Raw genomic sequence first — 25652 nt, forward strand, 5'->3', positions numbered from 1 at the left:
TCAGTTTCACCCAACAACATAGGGATAACCATCACATACATGGTCAAAACAGTCCCATTATTCTCACTGGAGTGAAAACATTTGCACCATTATATCAGTGTGTTCATTTGCCAGTTTAAAAAAATTGTTTAAAACTTCCTTGCACCATATAACTATTCCCCAGTCAATCTGTTCTCACGTTTTAGCCAATACAGTCTGCAACCAACCACCAAGATGAGCTTGGATTGACTTGTCTTTCAATTCTGGCCTTCCTTTTGGTGATAAATCACCTCCAAGATCAGCAGCAACTGGGATAAGCCAGGGAAGCTACATTATAAATGAAGGAGAAAAAAAGCGATATACTTGCTACCATCTAAATTTAATCAAAGAAAGTAATTGTGCTTTGATCCATGTGCTTGACTTTTACTAGAATGCAACCATTTGCAAGAGAATATAAAAATGGAAGCAGAACCAGGTGTTAGGACTGTAAATACAATGGTGAATTTACACACGTACCTAATTGCCCAGAAAACAATCTGCACATTCACTCTTCCTTTTAGAGAGCAGGAAATTAAAGCAGTTTTTGCTTGAAATTCAATGTGAAAATTACCATTTACATTATTTAAAATTTACAGTGACACATACACAGACACACCAAAAACTACAGCAGGGTAGTTTTCAATAATTTGCCCTTTACATAAAAAGGAAAACACAATTAAATCTGGCATTTTCAGACAAACTAAAAAGCAAAATATGAAATTACTGACATAGTTTTAAAGATGTAATAACGTCTATTTGTTGACTTCCAAACCTACATTACTTATCTATCTCTTCTCTGCAGTTACTCACTGAAAATGCTTCGAGAAGAACCACACCACCCAATGACGTGAGTAATACAGGTACAACCTCCGAAATCCGGAGTTCCAAAAACCGGAATGTTCCCAAAACCAGACACCGGTATTCTGATCAGTATTCTATAAATAATCCCCCCCCCTGCCCCCCCCACCTCCTTGTCACACGCACAGATACACACACACACCAAAAAAAAATGCAAAAAGCAAAAATAAAAGTCACAAGATACTTAACTATCGAATCGCTGCAAAAGAATTAAAAAATAAAAACTTTAACTTACCTTTTTTGCAGGTCTTCATACCTACCGCTGTTCCAAGGGTTGCAACGCAGGTTTTTCCAGGGCAGATTTTTCTTCCTAACTACGGAGTGAGCCAAATTTTGGGACGTCGGATTTCGTCTCCGAAATCTGGAAAAACCCGAAAACCGGAATGGCCTTGGTCCCAAGGTTTCCGGATTTCGGAAGTTGTACCTGTACTGCAAGTTCAGTGTAGAAGTGAACAAATGCTACTTTTTCCTGACATGACCAAAAATGATCACATTTAAATACAATAAAGCTGACCCAGGAGTCTAACAGTAGACAGACTCGCAACCATGGAATTACTAGTTTAAGTTCCAGGCTTGATTCCCAAGAATGCGCCCGTGTGATAATCTTGGCCAGGCTTCTATTAAGGGATGGTTTCTGGCAGATGGTACCTACCCTGGCTGTCAGAATAATGATACAGCCTGCTTTAATCCTGCAGGAAACACAGCTCCTGTCAATAAAGTGTGAGTAGCAGTGGTTCCTGAACATATGCACACAGGGAAAGGACTAGGCCATTTAGCCCCTCAAGCCTGTTCTGCCATTCTATTAGGCCTTGGATGATCTGTACCTCAACTCCATTTATCTGCTTTCTCTCCATATTCCTTGATATCCTTATATATAGGAACAGAAATAGGCCATTCAGCCCATCCAGTTTGTTCTGCTCTTCTGTTAGATTGTTCCTGATCTGTAACTCAGCTCCATTTTCCCACTATTTCTCCATATTCCTAGGGAATGCTTGAAAATAGGCAATCTGAGAATGATAGCGGTCATTGCTGGTTGCAGGGTATCACCAAGCTGCTTTTCCAGCCAGCTTAATTGGAATAAATTCTCTGCACCACTTCTGTAAAATTAGAGCCTCAAACCAGTAAGAGGGAAAAGGAACAAAAATCAGAGATTTCACCCTATCCTCATATTTGTGGGCCATCAACAGAAAAATCTGCTTCTCAGGTCTCAGATATATATTTAAAAAAATATATATATATTTTAGTTACATGAAAAATGTCTTAAACACTGGAATGCATACCCAAGATATTAGCTCTCTTAGCAGGCAAAAGAGGTGTATTAAGAATTAAAAGAAATGTCATTAATCCTTTCCAAAGCAATTTCAAACATAAATATCGCAATGTTTTCTCAACATTACATAAACAGGTTAAAAGGCACACAAATCAAAAAGAAATACCTGAGAAACATATTTTAATCTTGAATGGCTTCAGTACAGTTTGAAATCTACATTATTGGCAATACAGTTGGCCGTTTTAACACAGCATTAGTGCTCATAATAACACAGATCTTAAAAAAAGTTATAAAGATAGTTAGATTTTTTCAAATTTCCCAAATTCTACATTAAAAAATGAATCATTTTATTGCTTATAAAAAAAATGATTAGTAGAAATGAAAAGTATTTTTAAATGATCGTGCCTCACTGAAATAGCAAAAGTTTACAACAAATAAAACACAGTAACTTTAAAAAAAAAAATTTGAAGGAAAATAATGTTTTTAAAAGACACAATTAAAAATATTGTGAATTCTTCATTTATCGCAAGGAATTGGATGCCAGTTACACTTAAGAATGAGGAAAATTTAACCAGTCTCCTTTATGCACACTAAACCCAAACGCTTAAGCCAATTTTCTAAGTATAAGCTCACAGTAGTTCAAATTAAGGACATATACATTGTAACTATTATACAGAAACACACTATATAATGCCTTTTAAATCCTTTTCTATTAAGAATTATGTATAACCTAGTATCAAAGATTTAGCAAGGCTTCATGAAGAACACACTGAGGGAGCTCTCAGTCTACCTCCAATTTAGTACATTACAATAATAGCTTAAGAAAAGCTTCAAGTAATTAGAAACTACTTTCACAGTAGTTGAAACATTTGCTGTCTCAGTTGATAGAGCTGATGTCCACCTGACCTGAAAGACTGCAAGGAGTTTAAATTTGGCTCTCAATGTTTTTGCTAATCACTTATCGTCTGTAGTGATTTGGTGCATCTGCAAACATGTACTTAAGCCTGTACGCTTCTGCTAGGAGAAGGCCAACTTCTTCGTTACCCCAGTGGATTGTTGGTAGGTTCTGTAACAACATCAGTAGACCCTTTAAAATGAAGAACAGATTTTCAGTTTGGTATATACACAATCATACTAAATCAAGACAAATACAAAGATTTCCACTGGTCTAAGACTATTTATTCAGAACCCAAGAATACTAATAAAAGAATGCTTATCCTATAGGATATTAAACTTGCTTTTCCAAAAAATTCACATCTAGAATATACAACTTGTGACTTCATTGATAACATAATATGTAGAAATGGACTAAGATATTATTGGGCATAGCAGAAGATGAGACTTGTGATTCAGGTGTCCCACAACATCTCAATAATAGTTGTATTAGTTTGCACAAGTAGAATTCAATACCACCAATGATTAAAGATAAAGATCACATAATGCCAAAGTGCCAGCCAGAATTGCATGTTTCACTTTTGCACTGATTCGCTCCACAATCCTAAATGTTATCTAAAGTAACTACATATATGATCATCAGTATCCACCAGTCAACTGGTTGTCCCATTTTATACTTTGGAACTATTGGTTAAAAAAATCTGGCAGTAGACATTTTTGGGGTTGATTTTAACTGGGGACATGTTTGGGATGGGTGGGGCGGAAGTAAACACCCAGAGTGTGTGGCCAATTAAGAAACTGAAACTGGACGATTTGCAGAAGCAGTTCACATAATCTGCATTGAAAATGCACCTTTAAACTTAGAAATCAGGTTAAACATTTTTTTTTGTTTTACAAGTCCTCTCCCTGGCAGTCTCTGGGCTGGATTTTCTGGTTTGGGGGGTTTTTGGGCAAAAACACAAGCGATAAGTGAAAATTTACATTTTTACTGCACTAACGTTTTAAGGTCTAACTTTAGGCCTTTGGGTCAAAGGGAGATGTTGCACAAGTGTTCTCACTGTAAAAACGCGATCCGCGCCAACTTTAGTGCGGGGCCAGGAGCGCTGCGCTGGCCTTGGGAGGGGGAAAAAAAACATTACAAAAAACATTACAAAAACATTTACAAGACTTAACTAAGTAATTGCTGCAAAAAAATTAATAAAAACTTTAACTTACCTTTTTTGCAGGTTTTCTGACTTACCGCTGCCGGCAGTGCTGCACCGACCTGTCGGTGTTCGGGGGGGTGGTGTACAGGCTGGGTGAGTGCCGAAACTCGATCGCAAACGCAATTGGAGTCGTTGCACTTCGGCGCACCTCTCCCTGGCGGTACTTGGAAGCGCCGCCACAAACAGGTACAGGCTGTGCGACCGAGTTTTCGCCGTGGAGTGTCAAATCACGATGAAAACCCGGTCGCAAATCTCTCGAAAATCCTGCCCCATGGCCTTTAAAGCAAATTCATGAGAAAGTCATTCAAGATGGACATTCAGAAAGACACGATGGCGATTGTAAAGTTTCTAAACAGACATATCTCTGCCTTGCTTTTCTGTGTTTCCTTGTGAATCAGTATCAGTTACTTACTCAGTTTTAATTAGGAATTACTCGTCATGGAAAACTGTGATGAATAAGAATAAGTACCATATAAATGGGAAAAACAGCAGTTCAATTATTCCAATTGTAAATTAAATTGCTGATTACTAAGTGGCATATTTCGGCAGTGTGTCGGCACTAGAATCAGGATCTACTGAGGTATCAAATTTAGGCAAATTTATGAGGAATATATTGTATAATGGATTAACCCTCTGCCTTTGAGATCTTAGCTCAAACCTGTCCAGATTAATAAAATGACTTTCTTGCCAACTTCAAAGGTCTTGTGTGATATGAGCATGGTTAATCTAAAACCAATTTACATAAGAACATAAGAAATAGGAGCAGGAGTAGGCCATTTGGCCCCTTGAGCCTGCTCCGTCATTCAATAAGATCATGGCTGATCTGATCTTGGCCTCAACTACACTTTCCTGCCCGCTCCCCTTATCCCTTGACTCCAGTTTCTAGTGGTCATGGGTTCACAATGCATAAACGGACCACAATTGGTCTGGTGCTAAGCTGCTGCACTAGCTAGTTTTCAGCATTGGTGCTTAGCTGAATTTGAAATTTAAAATAAATTATTGCATTTGTTATAGCGCTTTTCACTACCACCGGACGTCTCAAAGCATTTTACAGCCAATTAAGTACTTTTGGAGTGTAGTCACTGATGTAATGTGGGAAACAGCAGCCAATTTGCACACAAGCAAACTTCCATAAATAGCAGACCAGATAATGATAATGACCAGATAATCTAATTTTTGTTATGTTGATTGAGCACCAATGATTTAGACGAGGGGATTAAATGCAGTATCTCCAAATTTGCGGATGATACTAAGTTGGGTGGCAGTGTGAGCTGCGAGGAGGATGCTATTAGGCTGCAGAGTGACTTGGATAGGTTAGGTGAGTGGGCAAATGCATGGCAGATGAAGTATAATGTGGATAAATGTGAGGTTATCCACTTTGGTGGTAAAAACAGAGAGACAGACTATTATCTGAATGGTGATAGATTAGGAAAAGGGAAGGTGCAACGAGACCTGGGTGTCATGGTACATCAATCATTGAAGGTTAGCATGCAGGTACAGCAGGCGGTTAAGAAAGCAAATGGCATGTTGGCCTTCATAGCGAGGGGATTTGAATACAGGGGCAGGGAGGTGTTGCTACAGTTGTACAGGGCCTTGGTGAGGCCACACCTGGAGTATTGTGTACAGTTTTGGTCTCCTAACTTGAGGAAGGACATTCTTGCTATTGAGGGAGTGCAGCGAAGGTTCACCAGACTGATTCCCGGGATGGCGGGACTGACCTATCAAGAAAGATTGGATCAACTGGGCTTGTATTCACTGGAGTTCAGAAGAATGAGAGGGGACCTCATAGAAACGTTTAAAATTCTGACGGGTTTAGACAGGTTAGATGCAGAAAGAATGTTCCCAATGTTGGGGAAGTCCAGAACCAGGGGTCACAGTCTGAGGATAAGGGGTAAGCCATTTAGGACCGAGATGAGGAGAAACTTCTTCACCCAGAGAGTGGTGAACCTGTGGAATTCTCTACCACAGAAAGTAGTTGAGGCCAATTCACTAAATATATTCAAAAGGGAGTTAGATGAAGTCCTTACTACTCGGGGGATCAAGGGTTATGGCGAGAAAGCAGGAAGGGGGTACTGAAGTTTCATGTTCAGCCATGAACTCATTGAATGGCAGTGCAGGCTAGAAGGGCTGAATGGCCTGCTCCTGCACCTATTTTCTATGTTTCTATGAGGGATAAATATTGGCCAAGACATTGGGGATAACTCCCCTACTCTTCTTTGAAATAGTGCCATGGGATCTTTTACGTCAACATGAGAGACGGGGCCTCGGTTTAACTTCTCTCTCCTTCCTTCAACTCACTGCCCATGTGCGGGTGACCCCTGACCCCAAAATCGCGGGTAAAACGCTTCTGTGAAAAAAAGGGGGAGAAAAATTGCGCATGTGCAGTTCAGTGCCCCACCGTCCATCGAAAAGAATGTCGATCAGGATTGACTGCTATTTACCTACCGCCCACTGCAGACCGCTGATATACCACCGAAATAACGCCGGAAAAAAATCAAACAATTTTGTCCTCTTCGGTCTCGGTGATATGCCTGCAGTTTGAAACGACGTACCGCCGGCATACCGCCGAGAAATGGGCAGACCTTGGGCATTGACCAATTTGGGTTCTAAAGGTTTTAATAAACTCATTTTTTAATGTGTCTAATCACCCTGGAACAGCAGCCAACACAGCAAACGGAATGCTGCATTATATAGCCAAAACAGTGGAGTAGAACTTAGAGAAAGTGCTACTCTTAAGGAAAAAAAATAGTATTCTGATAGTTTAATTTCAGGAAAACATTTGGACTGCTCAATGCCAAAGTGCTTGTTACATTTCCTCGAGTTAGTGTCAGCTGTGGCTCAGTGGGTAACATTCTCACCTTTTGAGTCAGAAGGTTGTGGGACTTGAGCACAAAAAAATCTAAGTTGACACTCCAGTGCAAAGGAAATGCTACACTGTCAGGTGCCATCTTTCGGATTGTATTCAGCGCCTTTGCTGCAGTAACGGAGGTTGGTGCAGAAAAGGTCGGTTGCTGCATGACGTAGGCGTGTACCTACGATAGTCGGAGGATATGTTGCGTATGATCACCGCGATGGAGCGATCCGCCGACTCTGTCGAAGCCATGCGGCAATCAACGGGATCGGGACATGGCGCGAAATCCCCTGTGCCATAGTAGTCAGGTCGACAGCCCCTGAGGGTTAGGAGCTGGCTGCATCTTCCAGCCCTGAAGCCGGCTGCATCTTCCAGCCCTGAAGCCATGCCTTCCACATCACGAGCTTCTCCTGAGGTCCCATTTATTGCTCCTGCAAAGTCTGATCCCCAACGACAGCAACAGCATTCGGGGTGCTGTGCTGCACGCCGGCTTGGTACCACCACGGGGAGGTCCGGGCTCAGGGACAGTGGGAAAGGGAAGGGCGGGAGTAAGAAAGGGGGGAATGTAGCACGGGAATGTCCCAAGGGTGGTGTAGCACACGATTGAAGTTGCGGACAGTAAAGGGTCTTTTGTTGTACTTGTTCGTTGAATAATTGAAGTTTGAGGAAAGTTTATTAAAGTTTTGTTAAAGTTGTTATTAAAGTTGTTACAGTAGTTTTATGGTTATCAGTTTTACAAATTTTTAAAATTGTTGTATATTTTTGATATTTTTACATGAACATTTGAATTGAATTTAAACACTCTTGTACAATGTCAAACTTTTGAGGTAACAGTCATCAGGGTCCCAAAACGCAGCCCTCCACATTCAAGCAAAGCCTTCATTTATGAGCTGCTGCTGTAACAATTTTGCAATGGCATATGCTCCGCGTGCCCTCCACTGTGGTGTTGGGCGGGGTGGTGCCATGGATTCATCTGAAAGCTCCTCCTCATCCTCCTCCCCTCATTTTACTCCTCCGTCTCCTGCACTCTCTCCCCAGGCGGTCCTGCAGTTCCCTGTGGCAATTCCTGTCCCCGCATGTTTGCTAAATTATGCAACATGTAGCACACCACTGTGAACTGAGAAACCTGCTCAGGATGGTATTGCAGCCTGCAGACCAGAGTGGTCCAAACATCGAAAGCGCTGCTTCAGCACTCCAATTGTCTTTTTGATGATATTACGTGTGGCTATTTGGCTCTTATTATATCATTGCTTGGCTTCTGTCTGAGGGTTCCGCAGGGAGGTCAAGAGCCAGGTGTTGAGGCCATACTCTTTGTCCCTCAGCATCCAGCATTTACCTTGTGGCTCAGACTTTAACAAGTCAGACACAGTGCTCACGCAAGATGTACGCATCATGGATGCTCCCTGGAAAGTAGGCATTCACTGCCATTATGAGTTGCGTATGGTCGCATACGAGCTGCACGTTGAGGGAGTGAAATCCCTTGCGGTTTTGGTACATCTCCGCCTCCTGTAATGGTGCTCGCAGGGCAATATGGGTACAGTCGACAGCACCCTGCACCTTGGGAAGCTGGCAATGCGTGCAAATCCCAAAGCCCAGTCACTCTGTGCCTCCCTGGTCATTGGGAAGTTTATAAATTCCATCCGACGTGCACACTGTGCTTCGGTTGCCTGTCCAATGCACCGATGCGTAACATACTGAGAAATAGAGCAAATGTCCTCAGCTGATGCCTGAAAAGAGCCACATGCATAAAAGAAAAGTGCCGCAGTCACTTTCATCTGGACAGAGAGTGCAGTAATGTTGGTGGTATTGGGCTGCAGGTCTGCCTTAATGAGCTGGCAAATCTCATTGATCACCTCTTCTCAGAAGCGCAGCCTTCAAACGTACTGTTGATTGGTCATGAATGCTTCGCCCTGAAAATCCTTTGAAGGGTAACGCCTCCTCCTCATCAGTCTGCGACTTTCTCCATTACCCTGATAACTCTGCTCAATAAACCTCCTCATATCTGGATCCTCCATTAGACAGCAATACAGGCCGAGATAGTACAGGCCCCATTCTTGTTAAATCTCCAGAATATTTTTTAATGAAAAAAAATAACTAAAATGTCTTCTATCTTAATAATTTACTCAGTACCAATAAAAATACCTTTTCTACTTTAAATTGCACTGAAAAATCACTGTTCACCTCAGAAATACAGAGATGCTGCTTTAGCTCACAGTTCCCGATTTCCAAAATGGTGGCTCTGAGCACAACCGCCCATTCCCGCCCACTTAACATCACATAAAACCATCTTTTCCAGGACGGTATGCAGCTCCGGTGGAATGTTGCCAGAATGCGATAAAAATCGGACTTTTTGGGCAGTCCTGCATGGCAGACGGTGTGCATACCGCTCGGCGGTATGTCAATAATGAATATTCCGCTGAGCGGTGTGGAGGTGTTTTTTCACCAAAATCGCATTTTTGAGCGGTAAGCGGGCGGTATGTCCATGAATTCCGGGCCCTTAATCTCTTTCAACTTTATCCTTCGTTATTTTGATGCCATCATGGAATAACTAACATCATACATTTTTAATTCCTATGTGCAGTATTTTACACTTTAATCTGCCATTGTTCTTGCTATTTGACAAACTGTAACTCATTTTGTAGACCCTGAGCTGCCTTCTCAGATTCAATGGCGCCACCTACTTTTCTATCATCTATGAGTTTTACATGTTTACATTGAGCTTCTGAATGGATATCCTTATTATAATGTAAATTAGAAATAGTGGGGTTCCCAACATCTATCCCTGGAGCATTTCACTCAGCACTTTACCGCATTCCAACTTAATTCCTGCAGCAAATACAAACGGCTTCCTACCTTTCGGTCAATTTCTGGGGCCGGAGTTTGGTCAAACCTAAGTTCTGCCCATGTACCGTCAAAAGGACCGCTAAGATCCTGATGGTACTTTGTGGTGGAAGTTTGGTGGAAAAATGGGGAACAAACCGCCCGGCGGAAAAAATGGGCCTTACACGCCGATTCTGGGCGGCAGTTCGGATTCTGGGTGGCAAATGCGATTCTCGGTAAAGTAACGCCGAGGATAGAGTCAGGCCCGGGGAGGGGGAAAAAAAGTTTTTTCAACAAATGGAAAACAAACTTTTACAAATTCTTCGGAGGGCCCTATCCACCAAAATCTCTGCAAAAGAAATGAAGAAAACAAGTGCACTAACCTTTTCTTGCAGGTCTTCATACTTACCGTTCAGGTAAGACCTGCCTCCACCCAGTGGTCTCTTCTGCTGCTGGAGCGGAGGACCGCCTGGACCAATCTGGGGACATAGCGGGCAGGAGGATTTTTGTCGGTGTTGCACGCCGGCGCATGCCAGCGGACGCTCCCCAGTGGTCTTCTCTCCCCGTCGGCGTGAGGGCCTCACCAAACTCGCTCGGAGGGGAGAGCGCCCAGAAAACAGGGAGACCGCCTGGCAACCGGTGATAAGTCCACCAAATTCGGGCCCCTTGACCCTGAAATTGCGGTGCATGAGAGAGTACGTCGTCGTAATCGCATCGAAATGCCCCGCATGCGCAATCGGGAACTTGTGGCCTGCCAACATTTATGATTCTCCATCATCATTGGAGAACCGGGCCCACGTGATCCTAAGTACACTTCCGAATCGCCTGTGTCCCTGGGATCCGTGAGCCATTACGTTGTCCTCCGCCTTGAGGCCTGTGACTGCAACTCGCCCTGGAGGTAATTTCATAAATGTTTCACGGGCCGGAGGCGTACTCCGGAGGTATGCCTCCGGCTGCAATTTCTAGGCCCTTATCTATTTCAAAATTTTACCCTAAATCACTAACCATTTAATCAGTAGCATTTCATGCACACATTTCTCAAATGCTTTTTGAACGCCAAGGTGCACCATTTCATTGGGCTTTCCACAACCCTTTTAGGATGTTACACAAAAAAATCAAAAAGATCATGCAGAATTTTCCTCTTCTAAATCCACAATAGCTGCTGTTTATAAGTCTATTAGTGTGCAGGTAATCCAAGTTTACTCCTGATAATCAATTCAATTATTTTACCTGATATTAATCTAAGACTAGTGGATCAAAGGCAGCAGCAGTTCACTGCCAAGAAATTTAGTTTAATCCCAAGATTGTTTAGCAAGCTTTTCCAGGAAGTAGCTTACTCATACAGGACAGGAAGGGCCCAAATTTGATTTTTGCTCAGTGCTGGAAACAGCCGAGGCAGCAGTAGAGATACGATAACTAGCCATCACAACCTGGGTTGGAGAGGGTAAATTGGTCAGTGTTCTAACTCCTGATTGATGCCCAGTGAGTCCTGCTGGAAAGTATGTGTCATGTATCTTACATTATTATATATAACTGTATCCTAACATGCTAGACATGACTGTAATAAGATATGACCTGTGACCACCAGCATACCTTACCACCAGGGGTGCACTTGCAAGAGACAGGTATATAAGGACAGGTCTCAGGCAAGTGCAGCATTCCAGAGCTGTGAAATAAAGGTGCAGGTCCAGAGTGACCTTGACTTCACTACATGCCTCGTGTGAATCTGTACTGAGGGGACAGGACTTTACAGTATGTGTGTCTGTAGAGATCAGGTGAGGGCAAGATAGGGTTTGGCCATCATAGACAAATTGCTTGCTGAGACCCACTGTGAAGGATCACACCTAAGGAATCACTACCAAAGACGATAACTGATACTTTGATCATTTTGCCCATTTTTAAAGGTACTGGTGGGTCACCAATGCCCATTGAACTCTACACCCCAGTAGGAATCTACGGATTAGATTTTCAAGATTGTCCGCCCGTTGCAGAAACCACTTGATTTTCATGGAAATGAAATTTGGGCAGTTTCTGTAATTGGGTGGCAGATTAGCAACGCCAGGCATCACGTTGAAAATCTTACCAATACCTTCAGGAGAGTAAGAGAGAAAGAACGATCAGAGTAAAAAAATTAAAAGGTAACAATATAACCTATAGGAAATACTCGACATCTGTAAAATAAAAGTACAAATCTGAAAGTGAGCTGAAGGCAGTAATTACATTTCAAGGTTCAGAACTACCAACTGAACTCGATTGAATGACTCCAAGATAATTCACTTCTAGCATCTGATTCTGTATCTGTAACCTTACATCTATTTGCTTCAGTAAGAAACTGAAAGTAAAATATGGAGTATACCAACTGTAATAACATTCCTTCAAAGCAATAATAATAGGTTATATAAAAATGAATGAAATGGCAAAGGAAAATGCGCATTTAGGGTATTAAAGAAATGGCCCTCACTTTTGTCAGTGTCTTGCTGTCTGTCACAATCACCGACAATTCAATTTTTGAAGCATTGACAAAAATGGTTCCTGAAACTGAAACTCTCAGAATATATTATATATACCCATAAAATAACAATTGTCAATTAGATTAGTAATACATCTTTATGGTTCCCACACAGTAATACGATAGCAGTGATTTAAATTATCCTATTTAAATTTGTACACTTACTAGCACAAGAAACAAATATCGTGTCAGTGTGTGAATATCTGTGGCTCTTGTTATGTGAATCAGCATGCGAAAGGACCACTTTGTTGCAGGTAATTACACAGGAAATATTTTAACTAGGCAATGATGTCACTGAGCTGCAGTTCCGCAGGCTCTTGTTAACTTGTGTGTGTCAAGAACAGGATAAAAAATTATACTCAGTCACAAAAGTAATTCCTGAACACTATTTTTGGAAAAAATGGTATATATACACTGTTCAAAATGGTTTGTGCATAATCTGAAAAGTTTAAAATTGGTGTTGGATGTAAACTCCAGAAAATGCACCAAGGCTATAAAAATGACACATTTATGTACTCCAAAAATGTATTTAGGTGCAGTTGCATTTTTATACAGTCAATCTAGAAAATGCACACACCACTGACCATAGAAAAGCAGGTCATCCAGAATAAACTAAGTTCCAACAGTTATAGGTAGCTGCAATACATATTGATTTAACCTTGAAGAACAATGTATTGTGTAGTTTGTCCCAGTAATCAGTACATCCCATAAGCTTCTAGGAAAGAAATTATGAGTGAATCATGCAGATTTACAGTTACAAGTATGATAAACATGATAGTCTACTGTCAGCATCAGCTTGTATCATAGGTCAAGTAATACGCAAGATGGTATAACATTTGAGTGAAAAATTAATCTGTTAATGTTGAAACAATGATTGGCTTCTTTGTGATGCTGTCATGAACCTGTCAAGCACTGAAGACACTGTTTGGACTCATGGGAGAACTTGATTTTATTTGGGGTTTCACTGCATTGGTTTTGTCGCTGGGTGGGGCTGTTGCCCGCCACCCTCAACCTGACCCATTTTCCTGCGTGCAGATTATTATTAATGCACACGGGTTCCTAGCAGGTTCTCCGCTTGCCAGAAGGAACCCATCACCGCGAGGGAAGAAGATGCGGTAGTGCAGCAGCGGGATACCCCTCTCCTGGCTGTCTCTGGGGTCGGCAGCAGTTGGAAGGCAGGGAAATCTTGCAGGTGCCTCGACTCCATTGGGGAAATAAAGAGTGGTCGGCAACCTTTCCTGCTGAGGGGCGGGGAAATTGAGGGCAGTGCTGGTAGGAGTAGGGATGCGGTGGTACGTCTACCTGCCCAATTTCCCACCACTATATTGTCTGACATTAGGCGGTGTAGCAGAGAAAAATCAAGCCCCTTAAGTCCAAAGTGTGGGCCTCACAAGGCTGAATTGAAAGATCAGATCTGGATAATAGGAGTTCAGACTCCGAACATGTGGAGCTTTCAGTTATTAAGATTGTCATGGTTTACAGTTATCACATTAGGGGAATTATGAAAGATTAGATAGTTTCCTGGTGTGATTTTAAAATCTAACTGGACATTTCGAGAGTATCTGGTGAGAAGATTCCATTAGTTTCCTTTTGTTATAGGGAGCTCCTGCTGAGAATACATCAATTTGTTTTTCTTACAGGGAGTGCCTCATGAGATTACTTTGATGGCTTCTTCTTATGGAAAACTCCTGTTGAGAATATGTTTAGTTCTTCTGTTCATTAGAGTTTATCAGTTTAACCATTTGCCCTATATATGGTTATGTAATGCTTTATCGTCAAGGTAATTCAGAGTTAGTGCCTGTGATCTACATTTTAATTATCCCTGTCCAGTGAAAGACTAACTCTCTGTCGTGTAATTAGGAATATCATCTGAACAAAACATGATCTGGCTGAATGAGTGTTAATTCCCAATTTCCCATTTCTGGTTCCAATCAATCAATCTCATTTTGTTATTAAAAACTGGCAATATACAGATGTAAAAAAACAAACATTTTATGTACAGGTGTACCTGATTGCCATAACCCATTTATTGTTTCACTACTTTAATAGCAAATGATAGGATAAGCAAAGGTTACTATGACAAAGATAAGTCTATGTTGTTGTTTCTATTTTTGGTGAGTATGGTCGATTACCTGTATTGGTAGGGAACATCCAATTTCTGGAGGTCTACTTGCAGCGTGTCTGGATTTAATATATGTTCCTATATCCTGTATAGTGGGTGATATTTGTGTTATAAACCCAATAATATATGAAACTATTGGATTTGGTGAAAATGCGGGGAGGGGGAAATTGATAAAAGTAAACACTAAAACCCCAAAATAAGGACTGAAAATCCTAGGGATTCTAATCTTCCATGATTTCTCTAATGTGATAACTTTATGCCATAATATTCTTGCTCTGACAGCTCCAGTGAAGTGACAGAGTAAACTATAACTAAGCCAGGTTTTTAGTTAAATAGAGAATGAGTGTCTGGCCAAAGACAATGTTAACTACATTCTATAATATCCTGTTAACTGCCATATTTTAACAATTAGTATTTACTTTCCTAACCCTAACATTTGTGATCTGATCCTAATGGATTGATAACAAATACAGCATGGAGATCTGTGAGATTGGACTTCTGTTTCCATATATGTGAGATGACAGTAGAATCATAATAGACAAAGCTACAATTCAGTTACAGTCACTCTCAAGTCGGAATCGTGATTTCAGACAGCCTTCCATAACATGCATTACTTGCTGTTGTATATCCTTTTAAAATATCATCAGTTAATTTAAAAGGTGTGAAGCCGACAGTAACATCAGAACCCAAAACTCAATTCGAGTGCCTGTGGCTCATGGATAGTTAATAATGAGTTGAGGGCAGTACAGTATTTGTTTGGCCTTCATTGCACCCAATTTGTACTCGTAAATAACCGCAATGAGATCCAATTTCCATCCCAATAATTTTTGGCAAATATAATTTAAATAAATGTATTTAAATGATCGAAATTGCTTTCCAACAGCAGTACAAGATAGCTGCAGAGTTAACTGTAACGGATTACCAACCAACTAACCAAAGGAAAAATCTAGTTCATAGTATTGATAAGTAGTTATGATGTAATGCTGCTGGGATTTGGTGCTCTTTCATGATACAGGTTGAACCTCCCTTATCTGAACCCTCGGGACCTGGCCTCCTGGCCTGTTCTGGATAAGGGATTTTTCCAGATGAGAGGTGGTCACGTTAAATTGAATGGTACAGGTACTGAGCAAGGGGGTATCGGGGCTGACTGGCTTGGGGCTGGGAGTGCAGCAGAGAGATCATGGGATGGGGGATGGGGGGCGGGCGCGATGGATCGTAGGGTCAGGCCAGCGATTGCAGGAGACGGTAGCGAAGAAGGACTTCAATTTGTCCATGTCGTAGTTCTGCCCATGCGCCACCCGGTGGCAGGGAATGGTTCCGAATGAGGGGTGGTTCTGGATAAGGGAGTTCTGGATAAGGGAGGTTCAACCTGTGGTTGTTTTTGACAGCAAATTCAACTATACATGACTACTCTATTAACCTGCAAAGGTTTCCCTCTAAATCATGTGACAATCATTGGTGATACGATGACGATACAGACTTGTAAAAGCCCCGACATACAAAGCAGATTTAGAATTTTCTATTAAATGACATCAATAATTGACACATTGCAAGTTTCGTGGTTGGGGTTGTCAACAGAATGAGGGAACACACTTAAATTTCCATTAGTAATGTCCCAAAGCACATTTAGTCTATGTGAAAGTGGCCGGGTTTCTCAGCCGAGCTCTTCATGCACATCTCTCCTTATTCTACACTCAGGCAGACTGGCTCTGCAAAAAGGTGCAAGGAGACGTTAACAATACAACACTCTCAGTCCCAATTCCCATATGGCCAGTTCCTCTCTACACTTCCTGAAATTTGAATTGTGGACCATTAAGATACTTATGTTGGATCCCTCGAGTGGCCCATAAATCAATATCATTTTGAAAGGATAAGCCTACTATTAGATTTTCTAAAACAATTAGTAATGAACATTTGAAAGGTTGAAAATTACACCAGTGTTTCAAAGAGCAGAGGCAATTTGTGAATAGCTGTCCATTCAGCCTGGGCAGGAAAAGGTGTGGTGCTCAGTTCAGTGGGAGGAGCCTTTTCTGTTCCTTAGCTCACATTGCACAACATACCCCGTTTGTGGGTGATGGAAGGGTGGTCTTACCACAGCACCGAAATGGCTCACATAAAAGTCACAAATGACATCCGATGTGACCGTGACCATGGTAAACTATACCTCCTCATCCTTCTTGATCTGTCTGCAATCTTTGACACGGTTGACCATGCCATTACCCTCTTAAGCTTCTCCTCAGTTATCCAGCTAGGCACGACTGCACTTGCCTGGTTCCATTCTTATCTTTCCAGTCTTGGCAGAGAATCACCTGCAATTGCTTCTCTTCCTGCTCCGTTACCTCAGGAGTCTCCCATGGATCTATCCTTGGTGCACCTCCTATTTCTCAACTACATGCTGCCCCTCAGCAACATCATCCGAAAACACAATGGGCCAAAAATTGCGGTCGGAGGCTTCCAGCAGGCAGATGCCCCCGACCACAAAAAAATCTGAAAATACCTGGTGGTCCCGCTCCAACGGAGACTTCAGGTCCCAGGCCTAGCTGCGCAGCCCAGCGCAAAGGCCCATGCATCCCAGGAGCAGGGCTTTTAAGATAAAAATAAGTCATAGCATTTATTTTTTCTATCTTTTAAAACTCTTACACTGATAAAAGCAGGCCTTACGTCTGTCAGGTGTAAAAGTTTGAAGGACATTCGCTGGGCGAAAGTATGGCAAATAGCCCAACTCTCTGCCTGCAGAGGCCCTTCACTCGGGGATGCGCATTGCACACCTAAACCCGGAACTTGCGGGGTCTCTTCGGGCACGTACGCACCTGGAGAGGTCGTAATTTACGGCCCAATGTCAGGTTCTACATGAACATTAAATACACCCGGCACTACCTCACAATCACCTCTCTTGACCCCTCCATTGTCACTAAATTGTCAGACTGATTGTCGAACATCCAGTTCTGGATGAGCAGCAATTTCCTCCAACTAAAGACCAAAGCTATCGTCTCCGGTCCATGCCACAAACTCCGGTTGCTAGCCATCGACTTCATCCCTCTCCCTGGCAACTGTCTGAAGCAGAACCAGACTGTTCTCAACCTTGGTGTAGTATTTGACCCCGAGATGAGCTTCTGACCACATAGCCACGTCATTACTAATACCGCCAATTTCCACCTCCTTAACATCGCCCAACTCCGCCTCTGCCTCAGCTCACCTTCTGCTGAAACGCTCATCCATGCCTTTGTTACCTCTAGACTTGACTATTCCAACGTACTTCTGGCTGGCCTCCCATCTTCTACCCTCTATAAACTTAAGCGTTTTCTTTATTTTTAGGGGTCTCTCCATTCATAGCTTATAAGAAACTCTGTCGGCCGTGTCCTGACGTGCACCAAGTCCCGTTCACCCAACACCCTGTGCTCGCTGATCTACATTGGCTCCCAGTTAAGCAACGCCTCGATTGTAAGATTCTCATCCTTGCTTTCAAGTCCCTCCATGGCCTCATCCCTCCCTATCTCTTAATCTCCTCCAGCCCCACAACCTCCCCCCCGCCCCCGAGATATCTGCGCTCCCCCAATTCTGGACTCTTGCGCATCTCCGATTTGAATTGTTCCATCATTGGCGGTCGTGCCTTCAGATACTGAAGTCTTAAGTTCTGGAATTCCCTCCGAAAATCTCTCCACCTTCCTTTTTTCCTTTAAGATGCTCCTTAAAACCTACCTCATCTGCCCCAATATCTTATGTGGCTCGGTGTCAAATTTTGTTTGATGAGGCTCCGGTGAACTACCGTGGGACATTTTACTACGTTAAATGCGTGATATAAATGTAAGTTATTGTCTTCCAGATGTGGGGCATTCTGTGGCGTGTAGGAAGCTGGAGCTAAGATTGCTCTGTGAACTTGAGTCCTGTTGTCTTGGAGAATGGAGCCTCAGTGCCCACCAGTGCTGCACATGCTAATTAATCAATGATTTTTGTATCACTGACTTAAGAATAAATTACTTTGGTTTACGGTTATTCTTGGAAATTATCAAATTTTTTATATACTGTTGTTTTTTTTTTAAACTGATGAACCTCAATTCTGCTGAAGCAAACCATCGGAGTTGAGGTTCATATCTAAATAACAGCCAGAATTTGCTGTCAAAATAACATTAAGGGTAATGGCGCTGGTCGTGATTTATGGCTAAATGGTACAGCAACTTTATGCGAGGAGCAGATGCACTAGTAAATGTGACTACGCAAAGGTTGCTATCCGAGTTGCGTCACTCCGTCGTAGCTTCATGAAAATGGGATCTCGCCCTTAGCTTTCCCGTTATTTTTGTTTTTAGGAACTCGCTGTATTTTGTCCATTAAACCCACCACAGAAAGTAATCGTCCTGAATTTGCGGTCAGAGGCTTCCCCGCGGGCGATTGCCTCTGATCTGCAAGTCTGCGCCTCTACATGAACGTCTGCGCAAAGGCCCATGTATCCCGGGGCGCACGCTATTCGCAAGCATCTCTGGCATCAGGTGGGCCAGACCAACCAATGAGAAAGGAGGATTACCATTGTGCTTATGAAGATGATCTGTCAAGCTGAAACTTGACAGATCGCAAGTTCGGGGTTTTCACGCATGCACATCATACACGAAAATCTAGAACTTGTGGGGCACTGTCAGAGGCCCAGGAAAATCCAAGCCTATATCTTGTCATCACAAGCTTAAGTACCTTTTAAATGATGTCAATGACCAATCAACCTTTCTGGATCTGAAAATTTACTATTATAAGTGTGGTCTCATTCCTTCAGATTTTGAATTTTTTGTAGAGATTTTAATTATGTCAAATTTAAAACATTTTATCTTACATTTTGTCTCTTTTATTCATTTTCTTTTATTTATCTTTCTGTACCTGATTTGACATTGAATTCACACACTCTTATTCACCCTCCTTCTCAGTTCTTCCTATGTTTATTTCCCAATCCTTCAATCTGATTGGTTAAGGAGGTACTCTGTTAGTTACCCTGTTTACTCAGGCCCCAGATGTCTCACTGCTGTTATCAGCCTGCAGTTTCAGCAACTTAGTGAAAAAACATTGTTTGAAGGGTGCAGGAGCAAGTCTAACGGTGCAATTAGATGCCGTGCCATGGCAAATTCTAGCCCCATACATTTTTATTTTCAGCATCAGTAATTAATAAATGGCTGTGAAATGCTCCTGACATACATCAAATAACCTAATGATTGCTTTGTTTCTTTGAATAGTGCCTGGGGAATTTTACACCCAGCTGAGGTGGCTGTTTGGACTCAATTTCATGTGAAAGACTGCACCTCCCACTGCTCAGCACTCTCTTAGAGCTGTACTGAAGGGTCAGCTGAGATTATGTGCCCAAGTTTACAATGGAACTTTAACCCATAATATTCTGCCTTTAAGGGGATAATTCTACCAATAGGGCCAAGCTAGCACATGCTAATAGGGACAAAAGTTTAAAATATAAAGTAAATAGTTAATTTGAAATTGATAAATGAAGAGTATTTTCAATGAAATGAAGCAAATGTCCCTTCCCGTTTAGATGAAAACAACGCAATGTCATGTACATTGTAGGGTCCGAAATACTGGAAATTCTATCAAATAAAATGTCAAAAATCAACATTCATTGGTGGGCTCATTGCCCCCTGACCCAGAGAAAATAAGTCATGTGTATTCATCACTTGTATCCTCCTCAGGCTTTCAAGAATTAGAAAGTCATAGAATCTTACAGCATTCGGCCCATTGTGGCTGTGTCGGCTCTTTCAAAGAGATAACCAATTAGTCCCACTCCCCTGCTCTTTTCCCATAGCCCTGCAATTTTTAAAAATCTTTTCAAGAGTCTATCCAGTTCCATTTTGGAAGTTATTACTGAATCTGCTTTCATTAGGCAGTACATTCTAGATCATAAGAACATAAGAAATAGGAGGAGTCGGCCATACGGCCCTTCGAGCCTGCTCCGCCATTTAATAAGGTCATGGCTGATCTGATCATGGACTTAGCTCCATTTTCCCCTCCTCCCACTCCCCATAACCTCTTATCCCCTTATCGTTTAAGAAACTGCCTATTTCTGTTTTAAATTTATTCAATGTCCCAGCTTCCACAGCTGTCTGAGGAAGCGAATTCCACAGATTAACAACCCTCTGATAGAAGAAATTTCTCCTCATCTCTGTTTTAAATGGGCGGCTCCTTATTCTAAGATTATGCCCTCTAGTTCTAGTCTCCCCCATCAGTGGAAACATCCTCTCTGCATCCACCTTGTCAAGCCCCTCATAATCTTACACCTTTCGATAAGATCACCTCTCATTCCTCTGAATTCCAATGAGTAGAGGCCCAACCTACTCAACCTTTCCTCATAAGTCAACCCCCTCATCCCCGGAATCAACCTAGTGAACCTTCTCTGAACTACCTCCAAAACAAGTATATCCTTTCGTAAATATGGAAACCAAAACTGCACGCAGTATTCCAGGTGTGGCCTCACCAATATCTTATGTAGCTGTAGCAAGACTTCCCTGCTTTTATACTCCATCCCCTTTGCAATAAAAGCCAAGATACCATTGGCCTTCCTGATCACTTGCTGTACCTGCATACTATCCTTTTGTGTTTCATGCACAAGTACACCCAGGTCCCACTGTACTGCAGCACTTTGCAATCTTTCTCCATTTAAATAATAACTTGCTCTTTGATTTTTTTCTGCCAAAGTGCAGAACCTCACACTTTCCAATATTATACTCCATCTGCCAAATTTTTGCCCACTCACTTAGCCTATCTATGTCCTTTTGCAGATTTTTTGTGTCCTCCTCACACATTGCTTTTCCTCCCATCTTTGTATCGTCAGCAAACTTGGCTACGTTACACTCTGTCCCTTCTTCCAAATTTATATAGATTGTAAATAGTTGGGGTCCCAGCGCTGATCCCTGCGGCACCCCACTAGTTACTGATTGCCAACCAGAGAATGAACCATTTATCCCGACTCTCTGTTTTCTGTTAGTTAGCCAATCCTCTATCCATGCTAATTTATTACCCCCAGTCCCGTGAACTTTTATCTTGTGCAGTAACCTTTCATGTGGCACCCTGTAAAATGCCTTCTGGACATCCAAAACATCACATCCACTGGTTCCTCATTATCTACCCTGTTTGCTGCATCCTCAAAGAGCTCCAGAAAATGTCAAACATAACTTCCCCTTCATAAATCGATGCTGACTCTGCCTGACCAAATTGTGCTTTTCCAAATGTCTTGCTACTGCTTCTTTAAGAATGGACTCCAACATTTTACCAACCACAGATGTTAGGCTAACTGGTCTATAGTTTCCTGCTTTTTGTCTGCCTCCTTTTTTTAGCTGGGGCCAAGCTAGCACATGCTGTGTTAAAACAATTCTCCTCATAACTCCTCTGGTTCTTTTGCCAATTTATGTGCCTTCTGGTTACTTATCAGGGGAAATTTTACAAATTCATGCTCCAATTCCCAACATGACTGGGCCACAACACGGAGTGGACAATTTCTGCATCCTTTGGGCATGCTGCTCCTATCCAGCACCAGGGCAGAAAGCGGCCAGGAAATTCAGTCCTGCATTACTTGTATATTTGAACTAGGCAGAAGGTAAGAGAGAGCTTTATTGTTCCAGTCATTATTACAGAGGAGGGTTCTACCCATTCATTGGTGTGTGTGGTTAATTTATTCCAGGATACCCAGCATATTAGGAGAATGGAAACTGTTTCAAGCAAATAAAAGAGCAACATGATATGATCTATCTCTGATGTCAGGATTATGGGCTCAATTTTCCCCAAAGCATTTTTTTGGCGTACTTGAAGAGTTACGCCCGATTTTTTGTGGCCCGAGTGCGTCAAAAAAAGTGTTGTAAGTTTCCCCTTAGGATCTCTTCATTTTGGCGTGGCCCAAACTGAGGGGGGGGGTGGAGCCTTGATCTGCGCCAAAAAGATCGGGCTGCCATGGTAACGTGTGAGTTCTCCTGCCTGCCGGTGAGTTCTGTCAGTTCTCTATTACTATTCTTATGGAGTATTTAATGTTTAATCACAAAGTGATGAACCTATACAACTTTATAGAACTGCCAGTATTTTTGAACTGAACTAAATAATTCTCATTGGTAAAATAATTGAGTGTGGTGCATTGGAGCACCTATGCGTGCATTCTGTAACTTCTCCTGCCTGCCGGTGCGATCTCTTGCATTCTCCTGCCTGCCGGTGATTTCTAAGATATCACACCGGGAGGCCACTCGGCCAGGACTAGGGGCAGGCAAGAGAACTGATGGAAATCACTGGCAGACAGGAGCACTATTAGTTCTCTTGCCTGCCCCTAGCCCTGGCTGAGTGGCCTCCCGGTATATTGTCCCGTCCCTAGCCCAGGCCGAGTGGCCTCCTGGTACATTGTCCCGCCCCTAGCCCAGGCCGAGTGGCCTCCTGGTACATTGTCCCGCCCCTAGCCCAGGCCGAGTGGCCTCCTGGTACATTGTCCTGTCCTTAGCCCAGGCCGAGTGGCCTCCCGGTACATTGTCCCGCCCCTAGCCCAGGCCGAGTGGCCTCCTGGTACATTGTCCCGCCCCTAGCCCAGGCCGAGTGGCCTCCTGGTACATTGTCCCGCCCCCTAGCCCAGGCCGAGTGGCCTCCCGGTACATTGTCCCGCCCCTAGCCCAGGCCGAGTGGCCTCCTGGTACATTGTCCCGCCCCTAGCCCAGGCCGAGTGGCCTCCTGGTACATTGTCCCGCCCCTAGCCCAGGCCGAGTGGCCTCCCGCCCCAGCCCGCTGCCTTCCCCAGCCGAGTGCAGAAAGGTGAATTGCAGTTCGAAGATGAAAGTAGGACTTTTAATTTCTTATAGAATGGTTAGTAGTTTTTGTTTGCAAACATTGCTAAGAGTAAGGCTTGGTTGGTTTAGGTCCAGGTCCTTGCTGCTACCCGCCCCTAGCCCAGGCCGATGTACCTACCTGCGCCGATTTCTTTATCTCTTCGCAAGGGTTTTCTCAAGTGGCCACATACGCTGGCCAAAGTAGATTTGGAGTAACTATTAGCTGGCTAAAGTTGCCGAAATGGACAGAACTGGTGTAGGTGGCTGGTAACGCACCCTTTTGGAAAAAAAAAACTAACCTAAAAAAAACGTAACTAAGTGAGTTACGCTGGTGCAAATTGATTGGGGAAACAGGATTTTTAAGTTATGCCAGAAAAAGCAGCCTACTCCAAAAATAACGGAACAACTCCTGGCCAAAATTGAGCTCTGTGTGTGCATACATTGGGACATTTCATTCTCAATCACACAGCAGCAGGGCTTGCACGTTTTGAAGATCTACCAATAATTACAATGTCACAATAGGATTTATGTTTATTTCATAGTGAAACGAAATTACAAAACATCATCCTGAAACAATAAAAATTTTCCCTGAAGGGACAACAGAGGTGGAGGAGGATCTGTGCTCATGTTGGCTTCAGTCTGATGGTCAAATATGAAAGTAGAATCTGCATCTGTCCCTCTCTGGGCAATTTAGAAACATTCTTCTGAACGTTGAGCAAGGAAACACAAAAGAGTGGCTTCATCTGCTCTGAGCTCAGCCTGTGGCTCATTGAAGAAGGATACACAGTCCGCGATGTACAAGCTGAACCCATCAGGGAAGACTATAACGAATTGCTTTGAAATGACTGTCAGGAACTTCCTGTTGTTCAGAGTGGGCTCCCCTAAATACTTCTGAATCATTGAGCATGCCTTGTCTAAGCTAGTATGTGGGGCAACCAAACACAACGTTAATTTACAAGACCTAGCTGCTTTCACCCAGGTCTAACAACAAGAAAGTCAATCCTCAACTCCATTTTAATGAGTTAAAATTTATGCCCCTTGCTTCTCTCACATGCACTAATGTACATTTTGTGCCAGTTTGCTGTTTTATGTCTACCCCTCCTGTTCCTGGGTTGTTACAGTTCTCATTGTGAAGTCAAATTACATAATCTCTGTTATGACATGGGCTGCATGTCCACGTTTCCTGCCAGAGGTTTGTGGCAGTTTAAAGTTGGTAGGGGTTAAGGCATAAACCCGAAAAACAGAATATACTGACGAGGTAAAAATTGCAACCCATGGCAGCCATATCATATTGTGCAGCTGTTTACTCCTAATATACAGGACCACAGGCATTCAAAATATTCATGTCAAAATATGTAAAGATTAGATTACAGGACAGATATTTCGAGTAAAATGCCCCCAAAATTGAGATATTTCATGTGACTTAAAATTAATTTAAAATACAATCTGATCTCATGTGACCTTTCACAGGTTAGAATGTAGAAGCAACATTTCTAGCATTTGGCAAAATGAGGGCATAATAAGGGTCTTTCACTACATTAAGATAGTCTCATAGGCCCCAAGTTTCCACATGATTTGCTCCTGATTTTCAGGAGCAACTGGTGGAGAACGGAGTATCTTAGAAATCGGAATTCTCCACATTTAAGTTTTCTGCAGTTCTAGTCAGGTAGAACAGTTTCACTTTTGAACAGAATTTCTTTTTCAAAAGGGGGCGTGTCCGGCCACTGACACCTGATTTGAAAGTTTCCACATTGAAAACGTACTCCAAACTAACCTAGAATGGAGTAAGTGAAGATTTTTGTAGGCCTGAAAAAACCTTGTCTACACATTAAAAAATCAGGCGCAGGTTACAAATTAGGCGTCGGGAACGAGGTGGGGGGGGGAGGGGGGGGGAGGGGGGGAAGGGAAGTCATTAAATTCTACAATAAATCCTTAGTTATACTTATACAAATATTATACAAATAAATCCAACCTGAATAAAAATTTATAAGCAAAGAAAAGATTAAATAAACCATGTTCCTACCTGTGTGAAAGTGCTTCAGGCAGGCCTTTCAGGCAGCGGTGTGGCGTCGGTCCCGACCGACGGCGGGGGAGAGGGGGAGGGAGGGAGAAAGCTGCAGGAAGCCTCATTACTTGAGGCAGCGGTTTGCCGTCAGGACCGACCGACGGCAGGGAGAGAAAGCTGCAGGAAGCCTCAGTGCTGATCATGGAAGGGCAATGTGGTTTTATTAAAAAATGTTAAAAATTGAACAGCTACAAAGAATTTGAATAGTCTCAAACAAGTGCACGTATCCCGTTTATCACAGTCTATCTTTAATTACAGAATGCACT

General features: G+C 42.6%; 1 protein-coding gene across 3 annotated transcripts in view; it reads right to left on the reverse strand.

Annotated features, from left to right (window-relative positions):
- Positions 1-1001: 1001 nt before the first annotated feature.
- LOC139227872 (TBC1 domain family member 22B-like) overlaps positions 1002-25652 on the reverse strand; it is a 498740-nt gene continuing 474089 nt past the window's right edge. For 2 of the 3 annotated variants that reach the window (XM_070858968.1, XM_070858966.1), the window contains one exon: positions 1002-3233. In XM_070858968.1, coding sequence (XP_070715069.1) covers positions 3105-3233 — 129 coding nt within the window. In that variant the 3' untranslated portion in view covers positions 1002-3104. The remainder of the gene's footprint in view (positions 3234-25652) is intronic. The other variant, XM_070858967.1, reaches the window with a different exon arrangement.

Source organism: Pristiophorus japonicus, chromosome 17, assembly GCF_044704955.1.
Source record: "Pristiophorus japonicus isolate sPriJap1 chromosome 17, sPriJap1.hap1, whole genome shotgun sequence".
In the NCBI taxonomy this organism is placed as follows: Eukaryota; Metazoa; Chordata; class Chondrichthyes; family Pristiophoridae; genus Pristiophorus; species Pristiophorus japonicus.